This window comes from Megascapheus bottae, chromosome 17, assembly GCF_031878675.1.
Source record: "Megascapheus bottae isolate mThoBot1 chromosome 17, mThoBot2.hap1, whole genome shotgun sequence".
NCBI lineage: Eukaryota > Metazoa > Chordata > Mammalia > Rodentia > Geomyidae > Megascapheus > Megascapheus bottae.
Window position 1 is genome coordinate 49367574 of NC_143525.1, and position 21053 is coordinate 49388626.

The 21053-nt window shown below is 59.1% G+C and overlaps 1 protein-coding gene across 8 annotated transcripts in view; it reads right to left on the reverse strand.

Moving 5' to 3' along the window:
- Rbfox3 (RNA binding fox-1 homolog 3) overlaps nt 1-21053 on the reverse strand; it is a 139200-nt gene that overhangs the window by 4819 nt on the left and 113328 nt on the right. For 3 of the 8 annotated variants that reach the window (XM_090351316.1, XM_090351314.1, XM_090351319.1), the window contains exons 2-9: nt 14680-14934; nt 7710-7847; nt 6179-6232; nt 5363-5455; nt 4178-4238; nt 958-1011; nt 710-842; nt 127-304 (exon numbers count right to left, since the gene is read on the reverse strand). In XM_090351316.1, coding sequence (XP_090207442.1) covers nt 127-304; nt 710-842; nt 958-1011; nt 4178-4238; nt 5363-5455; nt 6179-6232; nt 7710-7847; nt 14680-14934 — 966 coding nt within the window. The remainder of the gene's footprint in view (nt 1-126; nt 305-709; nt 843-957; nt 1012-4177; nt 4239-5362; nt 5456-6178; nt 6233-7709; nt 7848-14679; nt 14935-21053) is intronic. The other 5 variants (XM_090351315.1, XM_090351320.1, XM_090351318.1 and 2 more) reach the window with 5 other exon arrangements.

Here is a 21053-nt window from a genome sequence, read left to right on the forward strand (position 1 = left end):
GCAGCCTATGGCCTGGGACTCCTGGGTCCCAAGGGTGGGAGGAAGCTGGCCTTGAGGGGAGACACTGACTTCTCATGGAGACAAAACCATGCCTGACTCCCTCCCCTTCTCCAGGGCTACACTTACATAAATCTCAGCACCATAAAATCCATCCTGATACACGACCCTGGAAGCAAACGGACAAGAGAGTGGTGGGCACGCTGGAGAGGCTGGGTAGGCCGGCTCCGGAGTCTGCTGAGGGAGGGGGCACGGTGCCAGCCCCGCCCACGGGACTGGCATTTTAACAAGCGTTTGCTCCAGTGCCCTGTTTGGTATAACAATAGAGTAACACCCTTGCGAATCAGCTCCTTTCTCCCCAAACCCAGGGGGCCCCTCCGTCCCACTTGTGAGCCCTCTCCAGTCTCCCACCCTCCAGGCAATACCCTGGGGAGAAGGCCCAGAGGGGCTTCCTTATTGGACCCAGTGGCAGACAATGCCCCTGTTCAGCATATGGACCAGATGTTGGGGCCAAAATGCACCCCCAATGCCAACAGCCTCCGGGGGTCCTCTAAGCATGGCATGATGGTCCAGGTGGCTGAGGCCGTGAGTTCTGGGGCTCCCTCCCTGCCCCCAGTCATGGGTAAGTCTGCTGAGATCCCTCCTTCCCCTGCCACCCCCTCCCATCCCAGGGGCCTTTATCTAGCACCCCGCCCTCCTCCCAGGTACTCACGCTCCGTAAGTTGGGATGGGAGGTGGAGGTGGTGCCGCCCGAAACGTATTGTACACGGCCCGGCCCCGGCCCCGAAGGTGTGTGCCCCGGTAGGCCACCGCTGTGCCCGTGGTCGGGTAGGGGAAGCCAGTCACTGCACGGAAGTGGAGACAGAGAGGAGCTGGAGGAGCGAAGGCAGACAGCGGGCCTCACCCAGCCCCACCCCTGCTATTTGCCCATCCCACTGGCTCCTGTACCCCCATCTTTACCTGCATAGAATTCAGGCCCGTAGACGGCACCAACCACCGGGTTGAGCTTCCAGCCTGGGACAGAAACAATGCAGTCACTGGCTTTCGTGAGCCTTTCCCTACCTCATCTTGGGCCTGGGACCCTCCCGTCTTGTCCGTGCATCTCCTGTCCCCCTGTACTGTGAGGAGGGACAGAAGGGACTGGGCTGACTGGTGAGAGGGTGACAATGGGCCCAGGCCAGGCGTCAGGCCCCTAACCTAGATTTCACCAGCCCCACTGCAGGGCAGGCAAGAGGGGCCCATGCTCCAGAGTGAGTGTCCAGGCCTGTCCTGCCCCAGGGCAAACCTCCCCACCCCAGTCCACCAGGGCTGGGACTCTGGAATCTTCCATCCGTCTAAGGTTAGGAGGGAAGCAGTGTTTCCCCTAGGAAAACCTCCAGCCCCCCAGACCTTCCTTAGCGAAGTGTCCAGTGACACAGAGGCCCAAGGCTGACCAGAGGCCTGCCTTTCCCAGGCTCCACCCAGCAGGCCCCCTGGACCAGCGCCCCTTTCCTGTTCCTCTGGCCTCCTGATGGCCTTCCTCATGATTCTGGCTCTCTGGCCCTGCCCAGTGGAGTAGCACAGGGCCCAGGGCCGCCCTGAGAACCACCACCTGGGTGGTCCTTCGTTTCTTCTCTCCAGAGAGACACTGATTTCAAACCTGGTAGGTTTGGTTCCGGCCGCGGAAGCTCTCACCCCAAGTGATAACTGCAGTGATTCTCACTGCTAGCACACCCTGGGCCACTCCGGGCCAGGCTGCACAGAACCCAGGCTGACTCTTTGCAGCTTTGCAATTCTGCCCTTCTCTCTTTCTGTACTGGGGCTTGAACTCAGGGCTACCCTGGGCACTGTCCCTGAACTTTTTGCTTGACGCTGGTGCTCTACTCCTTGAGCCACAGCTATACTTCCAGGTTTTTGGTGGTCAATTGGATATGAAATTCTCCTGGAAGGCTGAGGATGCAGCTGAGTGGCAGAGTGCTTGCCTGGCATGCATGAAGCCCTGGGTTTGACTCCTCAGTACTGCAGACTCAGAAAAAGCCAGAGGTGGAGCTGTGGCTCAAATGGTAGAATGCTAGCCTGGGCCAAAAGAAACTCAGGGACAGTGCCCAGCACTGAGTTCAAGCCCCCAGACTGGCAAAAACAAAGTCTCTTGGACTTTTCTGCCCCTGCTGGCTTCAAACCTTCCCCCTCACACCCTCAGATCTCCATCTCCCGAGGGGCTAGGATGACAGGTGCAAGCCACTGGCAGCTGGCAGTTCCGTATCTCTTGTCCAGGCCAGTGGAGGCCTGGAAGCAGGGGCAGGCCGGCCATTAGCTTCTCCGCATCCCCAGCATCCCGTCAGCACCAGCGCCTGCCCCATGGGAGGCAGCGTGGAACGCAGCCCATCAGTGCTGTGCTTTCTTGCACATCCCTTGTTCTCCTGTTCTGCCCAGAAAGCACTGGCACAAACAGGACTCCTAGGGGGAGGGGGGCTGCCAGCATGACTGGATGTGCTGACCGGAGGGGCTTTGGGGGACCTATTTCCTATGGGGTGTTTTTTTGGGGGGTCATGGGGCTTGAACTCGGCCTGGGCACTGTCCCTGAGCTCTTCAGCTCAAGGCTACCGTCCTACCCTGGAGCCAAGCCCCACTTCCCATTTTCTAGAAGTTAACTGAAGAGTCTCAGTCCTTTTGTGCCCAGGCTGGCTTTGAACCTCGATCCTCAGATCTCAGCCTCCTGAGTAGCTGGAATGACAGGTGTGAGCCACCGCACCTGGCTCCTGGGTTCTTCATTTCCCTGCCGTCCCAGCCTAGGCCTTGGTTACTGGGACACAGGACACAGAAGCCAGCGTTTACATTGACCCAGTCATGGTGCCATCCGCGTCAGGCTGAGGAACAAGGGGCCCCCTGGGGCCAGGTTCTACCAGTCAAGGAGGCGGGACTTTACCAGGCTTAACGCAGAATGTGAATGAGGAGTTGGTGGCAGAGAGGGAACTCAAATGCGGTGGAGGTGGGGTCGCTTGCACTGTTGGTGCCCAGGGATCGTTTGCTGGGCTGGGCCCTGACCTTGCGAGGGCTCCCAGCCTGCTGTCCACAGACTAGACACAGTGCCCACAGTCCCGTATCCTGTGCACCTAAGGGGAACGTCTGCCATCTTTAGTTACTTCCCCTTCCAGGGCTGGGTCCAAGCAGTCACCGCCAGAATGTGCTCGGGGTGCGGACCAAGCTGGGCAGCCTCCAGTTTTTAGAAAGATGATAGAAACCTGGGTCTGCACAGAAGCGGGTGCGAGTGCCCACAATATTCTGGCTCGAGCCTCTGTGCAGACACCTGCATGAGCTCAGATTGCATGGCCGGTCAGGTCTTGCTGTGATCTTTGGCAGTGAGGGGCCACCCTGGGTCATTCGAGGACAGAGAGGTGGGCAGCATGCCCATGTGAGGATAGGCCACAGCTCCCTGGCAGGAGCTGGAGAGAGCCCTGCAGGCGGCCAGCTGCCCACACAGCGGTCCAATGACCCGTCCACAGTCAGCACCCAACAACAGCAGATTCCTCTTTAGGGAGCCAGGTCCCCTCCTCCCGCAGCTGCACGCACTGGGCGGGGGGGCGGGGGGCAGGGGGTGGGGGGGCAGTGGTCCCGCTTCCCAGTTCTTTTCATCAGTATCCCATCCACTTAACACCAAGCGCCCAGCACTGAGAGGTTGTTTGTCACAGCTCCCGACTGACAGATGCCATCTTCCTGCTTTGCAGGAATGTGTGTTATGTGTGTCACAAATAACTGCCCGAAGCATCAGCCGAGACAGCAAGAGAATGAAGAACACGGCTCTCTAGAAAACTGGTCCCCGAAGTCCCACAGGGCACTGGGCTGGGCCGGTGGACTCTGGTCAGCACATCCAGGTGTCAGTGAAAAAAGTGGAGCCTAGAGGGGTGGGGAGGCCTGTCTGCTGTGCCCAGCGCCCTCTTTGGCCTTCCTGTCCGTGTGTGTGCGGTGTCTGGGCAGCATGCCAGACCACAGCGCCTTCACGAGGTTACCCGGGGGCGGGGGCGGGGGTCATTGCTTCAGCCCTGGATGCTCGTGAGAGGAATTAGCTAGGGGGGTTGTATGTGACCTCAGCGCTCCTCCTGGACCCCAGGCAGGGCCGAGGGAAAGCTGGCCTGCAGAACTCTCAGCTCCCCGAGGTCACCTGTTCAGCCCCTGCAGACCCCCGGGCGCCCTGGCCCCTTACCGTTGGTGTAGGGGTTGCCAGTCTTCTTGTTGGTCATGACTCTGGCGGTGGCATTGTTGACCTGTCCAGAGAGGGAAAGAGAAGGGGAGGGAGGGCTCGTTCCTCCAGGCTATCCCAGTCCTGCCTGTTTCCAGCCTCCCAGGGCACCCAGGCTATGGTCCGGCCTAGCCCAGGTCCTTCAACCCAGATCTATTGGTTTGTGCTTGGCACAGGGCAGTTACAACAGAACCCCATTTCCTCCTTCAACCCTCTGGCTGAGCACTGTTCACAGTGTTTCTGGGCCAGCCAGCAGGCTGCAGAGGCCCTCCTGGATGCCCCTGAGAAGAGCACCCCTCCTCCCTGGGGCCGGGGTCTGCAGCGTCTGCACACGGCAGGGGGGCCTGGAGGGTCAAGATGGACTGGAGTCCTCTTTTCCAGACTTGTAAGTCAGGATGCCCAGGGGACACAGGTGACAGAGGACAGGTGGGAAGGAGGGAGGAAGGCAAGGAGTGCCAGACACCAGGGCCCAGGCTGTGGCCCTCGGGGCCACGGGGCACTGCCTCAGCCTCGGACACCTCCTGCCATGGCTGAGGCTCTGCCCTCTGCCCTCGGAGTGGAGCCTGCGCCTGCCTGCTGGAGGTCCAGCTGTGAACAACAGGGCCACACACCACACAGGGTGGCAAGGGGAGGGAGAGCAAGGAGGGAGAGGAGGGGCAGAGATGCCAGGCAGGCCCTGCCCCACCTTGCTGCCCTCTGACCACATGCTGGTATCGAGCAGAGGCCGGGAGCGGAAGAGGAGGGGCCGGGGTGGGGGAAGAGTAAGAGCTTGGCACCCCAGTAAGAGGGACAGCCCACCCCCCACCAATGGAGGGCAGACAAGATTGGCTATGGCCTTTAATCTTCCAGGCCACAAAAATGTCTGAGCAGGGGCAGGGCTGCTCCAGGGGCACAGGTGAGGAATGGGCCTAGGGAGGCCCCGGGGGAGTCAGAAGTCTCCACCCACCAGGTCTCAGGTGCTGGCCGCAGCCAAAGCTCATGGGGTGTGTGCTTGGGGTAGGGGTTCAGTCTCTGAGCGGCCTGTCCCCCTGCTGCAGAGGACTCAGGCGGGCTGTCTTCAGGGTGGACCCTGGTGGACTGATGGGGGACCCAGGGTGACAGACGGGACCTGCCCGGGACCTTGCTGCCGCCACACACTTATCTGAGCACCTCAATTTTCCGTCCCTCTACGATGGTGCCATTCAGCTTCTCCCGGGCTCGGTCAGCATCTGAGCTAGTTTCAAAAGTTACAAACCCAAAACCCTGTGAGCAGAGGACAGACACGAGAAGACAGGATGAGGAAGAGGGCACATAGGAGAGATTGGGGGGGGGGAGCAGGGTGGGGTCAGGGCCACAGGGAGGGGAAGGGGGAGAGAGAAAGAGAGAGAGAGAAAGAGAGAGAGAGAGAAGGGGTCCAGTCAGGTGAGTGAAGGAGAGCTCCAGGAAGCCGGAGGGGGCCCGGGGTGGGGGCCCTGGATGCCAGAGGGGTGGACCCAGGAGGGGGGCAGCTGTCGGCCCAGCCTGACCTGACTGCCCGGCACCTCCTGGGCACAGGCCAAGGCTATAAAGAGATGCTGACCCGGCCTCAGGATGGGGCCGACGCTGGGCTTCAAGACACACTTGGGGCTGCAGCCTCACCCACCTTTGCCCTAGGAACCCTGGGCTGGAGGGCTTGCCTTGCTTGAGGGGGCAGAGCAGGGCTGGCATCCGCTGGGACCTTCTGGCCTGCCCCCCCTGCCCCCCTCCCCAAGCCTCCAGGCCCTGGGGTGAGTGGCTGGCTGGGGGTGGGTGCCCAGGTCTGGGCCCTGGCAGCGCAGAAAGAAAAGGCAGCTTGGCAGCAACACACAGACAGCTGGGGGCGGGGGCGGGAGAGCGGGGAGTACAAGCACCCGTGTCGCTCAGGGTCCTCGGCCGCAGCTCTCCAGGAAGGAAATGCACGTGTCACAGGTTAGCCTGTAATGGTGGCGGCGTCTGCCCGGCACCCACCTTGGAGCCTCGCTCGTTAAAAATGATCTCCACGTCTAAAATTTTTCCGAATTGCTGCAGAGACAGACAGAGGGAGAGAGAAAGAAGAGAGAGAAGCGGGTGGGGGGGGAGAGGTGAGAGGGAGAGGAGGGAGGGAGGGAAAGAGAGAGAGAGAGACACGGGGGAAGGGAGGGAGGGAGAGAGAGTGAGTTAAGACAGTGATCTGTCCATTCCACTCCTGAGCCCATCCAGGGCCCTGGTGTGCTAGGAGGGGGGACCCCTTCCTTGGCTTCTTCTGGAGGCCTGAGCCTTCCAGACAGGGTGAGGAAGAGACATGAATGGGGCCAGAAGTAAGGGCTGCCTTAAGGTGACAAGAAGGGGAAGGGTGGAGGGAGAGGACCCCAGGACCCTGCACTGCTCCCCTCGGCTGGATGGGGCCAGGCTGTGTGGCTAGACGCCAGTCCCTCTCTGGTACAGGATAGTGCAGGCAGCTTGGCCAGGACTCTGGCTGCTTCCGGCCTGTTCTTTTTCTGTCCGGGGTCCTTCAGTGACATGGGAGCCCACAAACCTGTGAGCCCGTCCTTGAGCCCCTTCCCCGGGCCTGGTTCTCCTGCAGTTACCTATGCTGGCAACTACAGGGTGCTCCCTTCACCTTGACCTCCCCAGGGGCCGAGGAAAGCGGCCTTGCAAGCTAGGAGCCCTGTAGCAGGACTGCCAGTTCTGAGAGGAGCAGGGTCTCATCTCCTACTGTGTAGGGCCTCAGGGACCTGACACAGGCTGGTGCCATCTGCCCCACAGGGTCTCTAGGGAGCAGGACACGGGTCAAAGACATGGGTCAGTGAGTGCCCACCACTGTCTTAAGAGAGCCCTGGTGCAGGGGCCTGGCAGCCTCCCCGGGCCTCAATACCCAGCCAGTTCACCACCTTTCTCATTGGATGATTTTAACTCATGCACCATCCAGTGAGTCTGAGCGTCAGCCAGAGGCCTGCCCGGGATGGGGGTGGGCTTCTGGGGGTCACACTATGGGCACCCACCCGGGCTGTCTGCAGGGACTTTGATTGCCTGACATCTTCCAGCTGTGTGGGAGAGCAGTGTGGAGGGGGTGCGTTGCTGAGGCTTAGAAGAGCCTGAGCAGCCCAGCTGTGTGGCAGGCACTGGGTGGGGTGGTGGCAGGCAGAGAGAAGAGCTGGGGAGTGGGGAGGGATGGTGGATGGTCCTGTGACCGGGCAGGCTGGGGAGATGGAGCCCACACCTGGGGCTGCCAGTCCCCACTGGGGGCTCAGGTCACTGGCAGGGCTCTGTCCTCCCAGGAACACCTCACCTCACTGAAACCCGCAGGTACAATCCAGGAAGGGGATCCTGGCTTGCTGGATTCCCAACACATTTTCCCTCCCCTGTCCCGGGGGAGCCATGGGATACAGGCCTGGGGTGCGGGGTGTGCCGTCTCAGGCTAGACCCCAATGGGAGGGAATCTGGGGGTCTCCTACCCCACTAGGGGAGCTACCAGGGCTATGTGTGGGGTGGGACAAAATGGTTGGCCTCACACACTCACCCCGAACATTTGCCGCAGGTCGGGGTCCCTGAACCGGAAGGGGATGTTGGAGACATGTAACCGCTTGGGCTGCTGCTTCTCTGTGGGGTCGGAGGGGTGGAGTGGCTGGCTGTCCGTCTGTGCCGCCTCGTCTGTCTGCTGTGGGTGAGGATGGGGCCTGAGCACTATCCCCAGCCTGGGGGCTGCCTTCCCCGTCCCCACAGGCTGGGGATTCCGGAGAACCCGGGAGACCCCTGCCCCGGTGCCCCACGTTCCCATCTCCAGAGCTCCACCGTGGAGGCCCTGCCCAGATGGACTGTGAGGCCACGACCCTCCCGCCAGCCAGGGGTAAGGCTTCCCGCCGAATGGGCTCTGAGCAATGTCAACTCTGGCCTCTCACACGGCTCCAACTTCAGCTCTGACCTCTCAGCTTAGTCACTGCCATTGCTATTTGGACAATTTTTTTTTTCGTTGTGGGACTTGAACTCAGGAACTGGGCGCTGTCCCTAAGATTTTTCCACTCAAGGTTAATGTTCAACCACTTTGAGCCATAACACCACTTTTGGTTTTCTGGTAGTTAACTGGAGATAAGCATTTCAAAAACTTTCCTGCCCCGGCTGGCTTCGAACTGCAATCCTCATATCTTAGCCTCTTGAGCAGTTAGGGTAACAGGAATGAGAGCCACCACTTTTTTTTTTTTTCTTTTCAGTACTGGGTACTGGGACTTGAACTCAGGGCCCGAGTGGTATCCTTTTGATCAAGGCTCACAATCTACTACTTGAGACATACCTCCATTCCCCACCTTTTGTTGGTTAAGTGGAGATAAGAGTCTCACAAAAATTTGCTGCCTGAGTTGACTTTGAATCAAGTTCCTCAGATCTCAGTCTCCTGAGTAGCTAGGATTATAGGTATGAGCCACTGACACATGGCAATTTTTATTTATTTTTAATTTTCGTGGCCATGGGGCTTGAACTTTGGGCCTAGGTTCTGTCCCTGAACTCTTTTGCTCAAGACTAGTGCTCTACCACTTAGAGCCACAGCTCCATTTCTAGTTTTCTGGTGGTTCATTGGCGATGAGAGTCTCATGGACTGTCCTGCCTGAGAGTTAGCTTTGAACCATGGACCTCAGACCTCAGCCTCCTGAGTACAAGGCCACCAGCACCTGGCTTGAGGCTGCTTCTTAATCCAGCTTTGCATTTGCCACATAGCACCTTTAGGGGCCTCCTCCTGGGGCCTGCCCACAGCCCGGGGGCCTAGGGGGCCCTGCAGAGCCTGTCCTCATGTAGACCGAAAATGGCCAGCTGAAGGTTCTGAAGGACTTGGGTTCAGAACGCAAGGCTGCCAAAATGCACATCCACACTGCCCAGCTCCCGGTGGGAAGGTAGGGACCCAGCCAGCGTGCATGAGGCTCTCTGCCCACGTGGATGTGTCTGGTGGTCAGACCATGAGCTCACCACCACGCTGGTGGTCGGCCTTGCAAGTCCCCAGCCTCGCAATGACAAGAACAAACTGGGTGGACACATCTTCACGAGGCCTTCCAGATGCCAGTCAAGTTTGTGTTCACACTGCAGCCAGCCAGTAGCCTGTGCTGTGTTCTCAGGCTCAGCCCAGAGCCAGGGAGTGGGAGGTACTGGTGCGCTAGGGCTCAGAAGAGACTCACTGCAGCAGCAGACGTCAGGAGATGGCTGAGGAGCTCAGGGCCCCCGGGGCCCCCAGTGGGGTCCATGTCAGCATGGTGGGACTGACTGGCTGGGAACACATCTCCTGTCAGCTTCCTCCCCTCCCATCCAGCTTCCATCGTCCATGTCGCCTTCTGGACGTACGGCTTGTACTCAAACTCTTATCCCAGGGTCCTGCTTCTGAAAACGACATACCAGCTTGATGGCTGGCCCGGTTCACTTGGATGGGGTTGAAGTGTCCCTGGAGGCCTGTGCTAGACTTGGTAAGATGGAGGTGCTGCTGGCTGCAGTCTGCGGTGGGTCTGAGGAGCAGAGGCAGCCGTTGGACAGTGAGAGAAGAGCTGGGAAGAGGGACATGGCAAGGGCACTTCTCACAGGCTCCAGGGGTGGCTGGTCATTCAGGATGTCTCAGGGTGGCGTCCACTGCTGGCAGGCAGGAGTGCTGATGAGTGCTGGCCTCTCAGTCATGGGGTAGGGGGACGCTGAGGTCACCATCTCCAAGGGGACTCGAAGGGGAGCCCAGCAGAACTCTCTCACGTAAGGCCTCGCCAAGGCTTTCTCCTTCCTCTACTGGAAGGTTGGGTCACCGGTACACATTCCTGTATTCAGCCGGGAGGCTCTGACCATGTTTCAGGGCAGTAGTTTTTGTTGATGACTAGAGAAGAAGTCTCCATTTCCTGGGCCATCCAGGGACAGGGGACGGCTCTCAGAGGCTTGGTGGCCAGCTAGAGTGGGGGCTGAAGGCCCTGCTGGGGTGTATGGCATCCTGTGCAAAGGCCCCCTGGATGCCACTCTGCCTTGCTGTGTAGGGAGGGAAGCACACCACACAGCCCAGGGCCTGGAAAGCCATCGTCCTCACGTCCCCTGGATGGCACGGCCTGTCTCAGGAAGCGTGTCATGCTTAGCGCGGCCAATTCTGGCACACACGAACACGTTCCCTGAGCCCTACCCCAGCTGTGGGGCCTCCCTAGTGTCCTCCAGAGGGGATTAGTACTCAACCCCCACACCTAGGCCGGGGCCTTGGGCTGCATCTGTCTGGGCTCCACCAGATGTGGCCCTGGCGACCGCTGATGGGAGTTGGGCTTGAGAAAGAAAGGCAATAGTGGCAGGAATGTGTTCAGAGGACTGGAAGGCAGGCGACAGGCTCTAGAGCCTCCTGCTCGGTCCTGTGTCTGACTCTGACCTCCATCAAGCAACCCCAAGCAGCCTGGGTGTTCCTCCACTCCAGCCCGGGGATCCCAGGTGACTAGTTCGGCTTTGCTCCTCTTTCAGTCCTCCTCCCAGTCCTTGTAGCGGAGGGAGAGCCTGGACAAGTCGCCAGGACCAAGGCCAAACTGACCATACAGCCTGCGATCCTTGCCCTAGAAAGCAAGCGAGGCTCCTTCCTCTTCCTTCTTGATGTCTGAACCGCAGTCACCCACCCTTCCTGCACCCCGCACACCTGTGCTCTCAGCGCCTCTTGGGACAGGCCTCTGATTCAGTCTTCCTGGGCTGGGGATTCCAGCTTCCCTTAGGGTCGTGCAGTACTGGCTTCTGACAGCAGAGGGCGGCAGTCAGGGCAGGGAGGGGAGGGGATGACCCTGATGAAATGGGAAGGGGGGTTGGGAGCTCAGGCCCCTGACATCTCAGTCCAGGCACCCTGAAAAGGGTGCAGCTGAGAGTGAGGCATGAGAAAAAGGGTGAGGGAGCACGTGTGAGCTGAGCCACAGGGGAAGGAGGACACGGGAAGACGTGCCCCCGTGCTTCCTGGCCCAGCTCGGCTGTGGACAGAGGCAGGTAAATGGGTTCAGTGACTGTAAAATTGTAAGATGTACCAGGAATCCCCCGAGCATAACTGCACACCGCCTGCCCTGTGTGGGGACCAGCCTGCCGACCATTTATCACCGTGGTTCAGGTGGTTTCTCCATTCTTCCGAGGGGCTTGCTTGCTTGCTTTCCTTTTTTCATTTTTTTTTTAAGCAATCATTGCTTCCAGTCCTCAGATGCAGGGGAGAAAAGGAGGCAGCAGCCGTGGCATCCCTCCCTTCCCCCTTCCTGGTGGCTTGGCGTCAGCATCCCTCCATTGCTCGAACCTGTCCCAGCCTCTGCGGATGACCCTCCCCTCCTGCCTCCGCTCACTCAGGGCCATAAGGCAGCTCCTGAAAAAGGGCTGGGGGGGGGGGGCCTCCCAGTTCATCTCTCACGCTCCAAGGAGAGCGTCTGGGCCCATCCAGTGTAGTGTAGACCGAGCAGGCTAGTGGGTCCCAGCCAGCCGGCAGGCCCTGGCCTTCCCATCTCCAGGTCAGAGCCAAGCTTGGCAGATGTGGTACCAGCTGAAATGTCGGTAGGAATCTTTTTCTGCAGCACCAGTCCACTTGGTCCTCCGAGGACAGGGACCCAGCTGTCATCCCTGGGGGTAGGCAGGGGGGCTCCGAAGAGGGAGTCTCTGCATGTGGCCTCGAGCTGTCCACCTGGGGGTCCTGGGCTGGATGAAGGCCCTCACATAGCCAGTGGCAAGCTGCAGTGCCTTCCAGCCTGGGGAGGCTCATCGCATCTGAGTGACGGGGCCTCGTTTGGGGGCTGATAAGGCTTCTCTCCTGCCTTTTCCTACCCTGCTCCATATTGCTCGTGCCTTTGAGCATCTCATTTTGGCGGTGGGGGTGTGAGGAAAGGGCCCCGAAGGAGCGGAAGATGAATCCTCTGAACCCCTGGCTGGGAGCTCTGCCGAGGGAGGAAAGGGGCCTGTGGGGGACGCAGGTTATCCAGGACAGTTTGCTTGAGCCAGGGCGAGCATCTCTGGGAGGGGTGGGGGAGAGGAGTGGGTACAGGAGCTGCAGGAGCCTCTGGCCTAAACAGGTGGCATAGGCCGCCCCTGGGTCTGGGCCGGACTAGCCTTCCAGAGCCAGCTTGGCGGTGGTGGCCATCGAGGATGGGCGTCTCTTCTGGCCCTGCTCTACCTCCTATCAGGGCAGGTGAGCACAGGCAGGAATCCCTTAGAGGGTCAGGGCTACAGGCTGGGCCTGTACTGACAGCGGGCACCCAAGGGACCTGGGAAGGGGGGATACGCTGGCTGGCGGGGGAAGAAGAGCCAGGAATGGGAGAAGCCAGGTTTAGAACAGAGCTTGGAGCCCACCCCACCTACACTCTCTGCCCCTTACTTCCAACACCAGGCTTCTTGGGGAAGGACGCGGAGGAGGTTTGAGAGAGCTAGAGGAGTCCTCAAGGACAGCCCGGTGACATCTGACCGGGCCTGCAGGTGCTCACTCTGCTGCCAGCATGTCGGTTTCTGAGTGCGTGGGGGGGGGGGGGGGTTGGGAGGGGAGGAGGTGGTTTGGGGATCTTAGGGTAGGATGGGGCATTTGCCTGTCTTTCCAGATTCCTCTAAAGCTTCGTGGCTCTGCTTGAGGAAAGTCACCAAGCTCAGCTCTCCCCCGGGAATGTGAGGTCTTTGCCAGAAGGGCCCCGGTGTCTTCAAGGGCTTCTTGCTGGGCCAGCACCTTCCACACTCAGCCCACATCAGGTCTAAGCCAGTGAGAAGAATCTCTTCTCTTCTGTGTCTCTGGGGTACCATGACCTTAACCTCGCAGGACTTGGAGAAGGAAACCCAGCGGGGGGCAGCGTCGTGCGGGCTGCCTGTTCTGCAGCATTTCCTGGCTGTGATCCTGAGCAGGGATTGCAGGGACTGTCACCTCAGCGTGGCAGTGTGGCAGGTATGGTGGGGAGGACCATCTGTTCCTGGGGCCCCTGGGCAGCCAGAGCCCCTCCCCCAGGGCCGACACTCCTGTCCTGACCCATGGGAAGCAGAGGACGAGGTTGGCCCTTTCTTCTCTGCAGTCCCTGGGCTAACGTGGTGTGTGGTAGGCAGTGGTACTCAACAACACCCCAGCGAAGATGGAGAGGGCAGAGGATTCACTCAGGTAGCTCCGGCTGGCTGCATCTGTCTGGGGGCCCCGCGGCGTCCAGAGGCCTTGTGCTTGTTTCTGCTGACCAGATACGCAGCCACTGAGTCCCATGGGTGTCATCTTGCCTTTTTTTTTTTTTCAGGCGGTGCCCCTGACTCACCACTGCTGGCCCTCCCTTGTCTGCTCAGGAGGAGTTTGTACAGATTTGGGCCACACGGGGGAGTCCGCCGTTGCCCACTGTAAGAGCATGGGTCTTCGCCATCACTTGTTTACAGTTGGGGTCATCTTCATTGTTCCTGAGTGCCCCGAGGTCAGGGGTTTTGTGATACACAGCTAGGCACCCCAGGAAGTTTGGAGTGGCTTCCTGTTTTACCATCCCTGTGATCCTTTTGTGTCCACAAGGAGACACCTTGTGCCAGGGTCTTAGAGAGGGGGTCTGATGGCATTACAGAATACCAGAGCTGGTTGCCTTCAAGCAGGAGGAAAAGATATTGTCTGGGCATCAGCTAGGGACAGAGCCAGCCCAGGGGATAAGCGGCTGGCCTCCCCTACAGAGAGCTGGAGGTGCAGGAGCTAACTCTGGATCGACAGTGTGTCCTGGGACGAGGCTGGAGGATGGAGCAAGGGCACTGAGGGGGCACCAAGGTGGTGCCCTTTGCTCCTGGGGAGTGCAGAGCTTTGGCCTCCTGCCCAGTTCCCATCGGCCAGCTGTGAGATGCTGGATGGACCCAACATCCCAGAGCAGGGGTACAGGGAGAATGCAGGGAGATGGGGAAGGAAGAGGAGGTCAGAGGCAGGCCCGAGCAGGAGGGGGGGTCTGGGAGGGGCTGCGGGGTGTGGGGAGGGGAGGAGTCTGCCACCCCCGCAGCAGCGCCTTTCTCCACCAGGAAATCTGAGAAGTGCTGGGGTCAGCACTTTGCCTCTGAGCTGCATTACAACCACATAATTGAAGCTATCTGATTGGAGGGCAGCCAAGCAGGTAGATTACAAGTGATTAGAAATGATAGGAGGGCCTGCAATCCGAGACAGCACAGCTCTCTCCTGGCCACCCACCCTGGCTTGCCTCCCCCTCCCCCAGACCCCAGGCAGGCCCAAGCCTCCAGCCTCCCTCCCTCCCTCCCTTTCCATTAACAACATGTTGCTGGCAGCTGAGGACGTCCACCGCCCCCCCCCAGATGAAGTTGGGGACATCATCCCTCTTCTTGTGGTACATCTGCCTACTCCAGGGGTCCTTGGTCAGCTGGCACCACGGTACCGAATCCCAGGTGGGGTGGACCTTCCTCAACTTGAGAACCCTGGACCAGGTTCCAGTGTTCGGCCAGCCAGCCAGCCTCCCTCCCTCCCATCCCTCCCTCCCTCCCTCCCTCAGTCCACCAGGCCTCCGGGGGGCCCACTGGCCCCTGTAGTTCCTGGGGTGTCAGGGGCCCCTTACCGGCACTGTCTGGGTCGCGGCAATGGGCTGTGTGCTGGCCTCGGTGCCCGGCTGCTCGGTGTGCGTCTGTGCTGGTGTGTACAGGGTCATGCCGTGCTCGGCAGGCACGGGGGTCTGGCCCGTGTAGTCCTGCGTGGGGTGTGGGGGGGGCGGGGCGTACTCGGCAGGGATGCCGTTCTGAGGCGGAGGGGGGTACTGGGCAGGGGGGTAGGGCTGGGCCATGGCTTCAGGGGGAGCCGTGGCGTCCTGATTGCCCTGTGGAGGGAGAGAGAGCAAGGCCTGGTTACTGTCTGGTCCCTTCCCAGAGGCCAAGGGATGGATGGACAGACAGACGGATGAAGAGCCTGTCAACGGCGGAGGTTTCCCAGAAGCTTTGTCAGTCTCCAATCAGTGCATGTACTGGCCTTTTCCAGTCTCCTGGGTGGAGCTCTCTGAGCTGGGCTATCAGCTCAGAGCTGGAGCTGGAGCAGGACTGGGGGGTGACATACCCCAGAGGTGACTCCAGTTGTGGTTTTCACAGCTGGGACCCAGGCTCCGGGTTCTCGTTTCCTTCTCTCTTTAAACTCACCTAATGTTTAAACGGATCTGCGTCTGTAAGGACTGGTATAGAATCCCCAGTACCTACTGCCTGGAAGCCTCGGCAGACGCGCCTGCGCTGTGCTCTCCGCAGCAGGACCCCGGCTATTTTACAGCCAGCCCACCTCCATCCAGGGAGGCAGAAGTGTGGAGTGGCTCCAGGGCCAGCTTTGGGCTCACTACAGACAATCATGCGAAGGGAGAGGGAGAGCGGGTGCCCCTTCCCTGCACCCTCACTGGGTGAGCTCATCCCCCAGACACCCGGCCACACCCCCCTGAAGGTCCACGGAGCACCCCCCTCCCCTGCAGTGCTGACCAGCCAGTGCTGCTCCACACAGTGGGGGGCCCCGGGCAGGGAGAGCTCACAGCTGGCGTACAAGTCTATTTAGGGCATGTGGATATCTCTGTGGAAGGCCTGTCCACTCTGGAGATCAGACCTGTCCACCCTGGAGATCAGACCTGTCCACTGCAGATCAGACCTGTCCACTGCAGATCAGACCTGTCCACTGCAGATCAGACCTGTCCACTGGAGATCAGGCCTGTCCACCCTGGAGATCAGACCTGTCCACTGGAGATCAGACCTGTCCACTGGCGATCAAGCCTGTCTACCCTGGAGATCAGACTTGTCCACTGGAGATCAGACCTGTCCACTGCAGATCACACCTGTCCGCTGCAGATCAGACCTGTCCACTGGAGATCAGACCTGTCCACTGCAGATCAGACCTGTCCACTGGAGATCAGACCTGTCCACTGGAGATCACACCTATCCACTGCAGATCAGACCTGTCCACTGGAGATCAGACCTGTCCACTGCAGATCACACGTATCCACTGAGATCGGACCTGCCCACTGCAGATCAGACCTATCCACTGGAGATCAGACCTGTCCACTCTGGAGATCAGGCCTGTCCACCCTGGAGATCACACCTGTCCACTGCAGATCAGACCTGTCCACTGGCGATCAGGCCTGTCCACTGGAGATCAGACCTGTCCACTGGAGATCAGGCCTGTCTACTGGAGATCACACCTATCCACTGGAGATCACACCTGTCTACTGGAGATCAGACCTATCCACTGGAGATCACACCTGTCTACTGGAGATCAGACCTATCCACTGGATATCAGACCTGTCTACTGGAGATCAGACCTGTCCACTGCAGATCAGACCTGTCCACTGCAGATCAGACCTGTCCACTCTGGAGATCAGACCTGTCCACTGGAGATCAGACCTGTCCACTGCAGATCAGACCTGTCCACTGCAGATCAGACCTGTCCACTGGAGATCACACCTATCCACTGGAGATCAAGCCTGTCTACCCGAGATCAGACCTGTCCACTGCAGATCACACGTATCTACTGAGATTAGACCTGCCCACTGCAGATCAGACCTGTCCACTGGAGATCAGACCTATCTACTGCAGATCAGACCTATCCACTGGAGATCAGACCTGTCCACTGGCGATCAGGCCTGTCCACTGGAGATCAGACCTGTCCACCCTGGAGATCAGACCTGTCCACTGCAGATCAGACCTGTCCACCCTGGAGATCAGACCTGTCCACTCTGGAGATCAGGCCTGTCCACCCTGGAGATCACACCTGTCCACTGCAGATCAGACCTGTCCACTGGAGATCAGACCTGTCCACTGGAGATCAGGCCTGTCTACTGGAGATCACACCTATCCACTGGAGATCACACCTGTCTACTGGAGATCAGACCTATCCACTGGAGATCACACCTGTCTACTGGAGATCAGACCTATCCACTGGATATCAGACCTGTCTACTGGAGATCAGACCTGTCCACTGCAGATCAGACCTGTCCACTGCAGATCAGACCTGTCCACCCTGGAGATCAGACCTGTCCACTGGATATCAGACCTGTCTACTGGAGATCAGACCTGTCCACTGGAGATCAGACCTGTCCACTGCAGATCAGACCTGTCCACTGGAGATCAGACCTGTCCACTGCAGATCAGACCTGTCTACTGCAGATCAGACCTGTCCACTGCAGATCAGACCTGTCCACTGGAGATCAGGCCTATCTACCCTGGAGATCAGACCTGTCCACTGCAGATCAGACCTGTCCACTGGAGATCAGGCCTGTCCACCCTGGAGATCAGACCTGTCCACTGGATATCAGACCTGTCTACTGGAGATCAGACCTGTCCACTGCAGATCAGACCTGTCCACTGGAGATCAGACCTGTCCACTGGCGATCAAGCCTGTCTACCCGAGATCAGACCTGTCCACTGCAGATCACACGTATCCATTGAGATCAGACCTGCCCACTGCAGATCAGACCTGTCCACTGGAGATCAGACCTGTCTACCCTGGAGATCAGACCTGTCCACTGCAGATCAGACCTATCCACTGCAGATCAGACCTGTCCACTGGAGATCCGACCTGTCCACTGCAGATCAGACCTGTCCACCCTGGAGATCAGACCTGTCCACTGGAGATCAGACCTGTCCACTGCAGATCAGACCTGTCCACCCTGGAGATCAGACCTGTCCACTGGAGATCAGACCTATCCACTGGTGATCAGGCCTGTCTACCCTGGAGATCAGACCTGTCCACTGCAGATCACACATATCCACTGAGATCAGACCTATCCACTGCAGATCAGACCTGTCCACTGGAGATCAGACCTGTCCACTGCAGATCAGACCTGTCCACCCTGGAGATCAGACCTGTCCACTGGAGATCAGACCTATCCACTGGTGATCAGGCCTGTCTACCCTGGAGATCAGACCTGTCCACTGCAGATCACACGTATCCACTGAGATCAGACCTGCCCACTGCAGATCAGACCTGTTCACCCTGGAGATCAGATCTGTCCACTGGAGATCAGACCTGTCCACCTTGGAGATCAGGCCTTGGGCCTCCATGCGATCAGAGAGCCAGGCACAGGGAGGAGAGGATGAGTGAAGTTCCTGGCTTGCTGACTGCACTGCAGACACACCGAGCCCCTCTGCACTGAAGCCCTCATCCCATGGGTATGAGGGGCAGGAAAAGGTCCTTCACCTGAAAGGTCAGGTGCCCATAACGGGCACCCATGGGGCCCTGTTCTTGTCAAGAGTCTCACAAGGGCCTCTCCAACCCAGCCCCACCATGGCAGGAGCACTGCACTGTTCCCACATATAGAGAGCACTGATGAGATGTAGGCTGGGGGCCCAGCCATCAGGGCAGGCAGTGTCCTGTCCGCCATCTCTACTGCATGGACTCCTGTGGCAGTCTCGCTGCTTGGCCTGGCCTTGTCACCTGTTCTGGTGGGCAGGGGGCAGATAAAGAACAAACACGGCCTTGTGTCTTAGTAGGTCCTGAAGTGACTCCTGACATTCCCCCTCCCCCGGCCCGCCCCAACTCAGCTGCACAGCACAATCACTGAGGTGCCTGGGTCCGTCCCCAATGGCCCCCTTGAACTACTGAGACATCTAGAAACTTAGGCTCTTCCCAGGGGACCCTGGCCTGTGGCTCTGAAGTAGACCTGAGGGAGACGCAGAGCGGTGTCAGGCCCACTCAGAAGCACTAGAGTGCCTCGGCCCACAGAGCCCAGCATCCAGTGCCGCCCCCGGCTTGCTTCCTTCTTCCCAGCTTAGAGCTGCTACCGACAGTGTCAGCAAGGAGTTTTGAGCTGAGGAGTCTCTGCCATGTGAGGGGGCTTCGGATGACAGCTCCCCAAAGTATCCAGAGCCCCAGAGGATGGGGCCATCCCACATCCTTGAGTGCACACGAGAGCCCCACTGCACACAAGTGGATGGATGGATGGGTGAGGGGGCTGGTGGAAGGACGGAGGGAAGAACGGGTGGGAAGATGAACGGATGGAGGGCTGAGAGGTGGCTGCTAAGTCATGACTCTTCCTCTAACTGCTCCTCTCTCCCACGGGAGTTCTGGTGGGACCCACTTCTGCCTGGTCCACAGTGAAAACCAGACTCGCCCTGCGTGGACCCAGTCGGCATCCACACTCTGAACGGCCATCTTCCTCTTCCCCCGCCGCCGCCGCCGTGTCCTCATTCTTACTCTTGGAGATGATTGTGCAGGAAATAGCCAGGAACATTCACACTCATCAGCCCACCTCCTACACAGTGCCCGCCATCCCTCCTGTCCCCAAGGACGGCAGCTCGTGCTCCCATGCACAACCTCAACCTTGCACAGGGGCCAAGCCCTTCTCCCAGTCCCAACATCCCCTCCCAGCCCGGACCCTTCACCTCGGCTCCATCACAGGCCGCGCAGACAGGCACCACGCCGGGAGCCCACAGCGTCTTCCAAGCCCAGTTCCCACTTTCCTTGTAGAGCGAAATTTCCCCATTTCTGCAGTCCCCAGGTCTTTGGGTCTCATCGTCTGTCAGTCCCTGCAAGCGCTTTCTTGGTGCTATTCCCTAAAAGCATGCTTTTTCACGTCCGCCATATTGAAAATCCAATGCAGTTTGTAGTCTGGCTCTGACCCGGAACCGCGCAGCCCGGGGGGATGTGGTGACAGATGGCTCCTCTCTCGAGAAACATTTTCTTTTCTTGGTATGATGCTCACCCTTGGTTGGTTCTTGTTTTAGTGGAAATTTCTTCTAAGTTTTCCTTCCTGGTTCCTGCACCACCTCTTTCCAACCTCTGCACTTCAATGGGCCCTGGCCTCTGTCATTGGCCTTCTCTCTTCTGGAGGCAATCACTAGCTAAGGTGTCTTAAGTGCCTTTCGGATGGTATTTGAGGTCCCATCACTATGTGGACATCGTCACCCTTATTCTCCCAGAATCCCATCCTCCATCCGACAGGCCCTGCTTAGATGTCAAATGCATCTCTCGAGCTTGATGGTGCTTTGGGGGGGACCCCTGCTTTCCTCTCACCCCCTCCTCAGACCTTCCTCCTGAGGTCTTCTCCATCCCAGCATGCAGGCCCCTCTCATGTCACCTGGCAGTCCAGCACTCGGTCCATCCCCAAGGTCACCTGTAATTCTGCTCGACTCCAAATCCCTGGCACCCAGAGTGGCTCAGGCTGCTAATGAGGGAATGGAAGGCTGTGGGGGGCAGGAGGGGAAGTGGTGTGGGTGTGGTCGCTGGCTGAGCTCTGAGCATCCCACCTGGCCTGGAAGGCAGCCTCCGACATCCCTTGCCATTCAGATAAGGAAGCCGCGGCTATGGGATTCTTTGTGTCTATTTACTACCCTTCTTCTGTGCAGCAGCTATAAGAAGCACCATTTTTACAGGGAGCCCCTAAAGTGTCTGTAGGTGGAGCTGGCTGGCCTGCTGTGGTGAGCCTAGGCGGGCACATGCCAACCAAATGGGAATGGCTCTGACTCCTGCTGGACAGTGACCCGCTAGCTAGACAATCTAACTTCCCCTCCCACCCCGGGCCTTGTGTCGACGGCACAGCGAGCGGCTAACGATACACACGGGGATGGGCCTGTCGTAGGGGAGGCAGTGGGCAGCCAGTCACCAGCACAGCCCCCTCACTTCAGGACTGACCCACAGCGTGTGAACAGGAAGTTTTAAACGTGGGCTGGGCTCCAGCAGGGTTCATGAAGATCCCTGTCGTATCACCAGGATGGCACGGTGGCCTGAGCCCTGCTTGGGTCTGCTCCTGTGGACCTGCTATTCAAAGGAGCCATGTGGGGAGCAGAAAGATGACGCTCTGGGAGACTGGTGTCCATTCCCGGCAAGGGGTCCCGCAGCCATGGACAGAGGGCAGAAGCAGGCCTGCCCATAGGGAAAGGAAGGAGTCGGGGAGGGTGGTTATGGCTGGCCCTGAGGACAAGGGCAGAACTGAATGCATCTGGAGTCCACTATTGCCCAGCTGATGGCATCCAT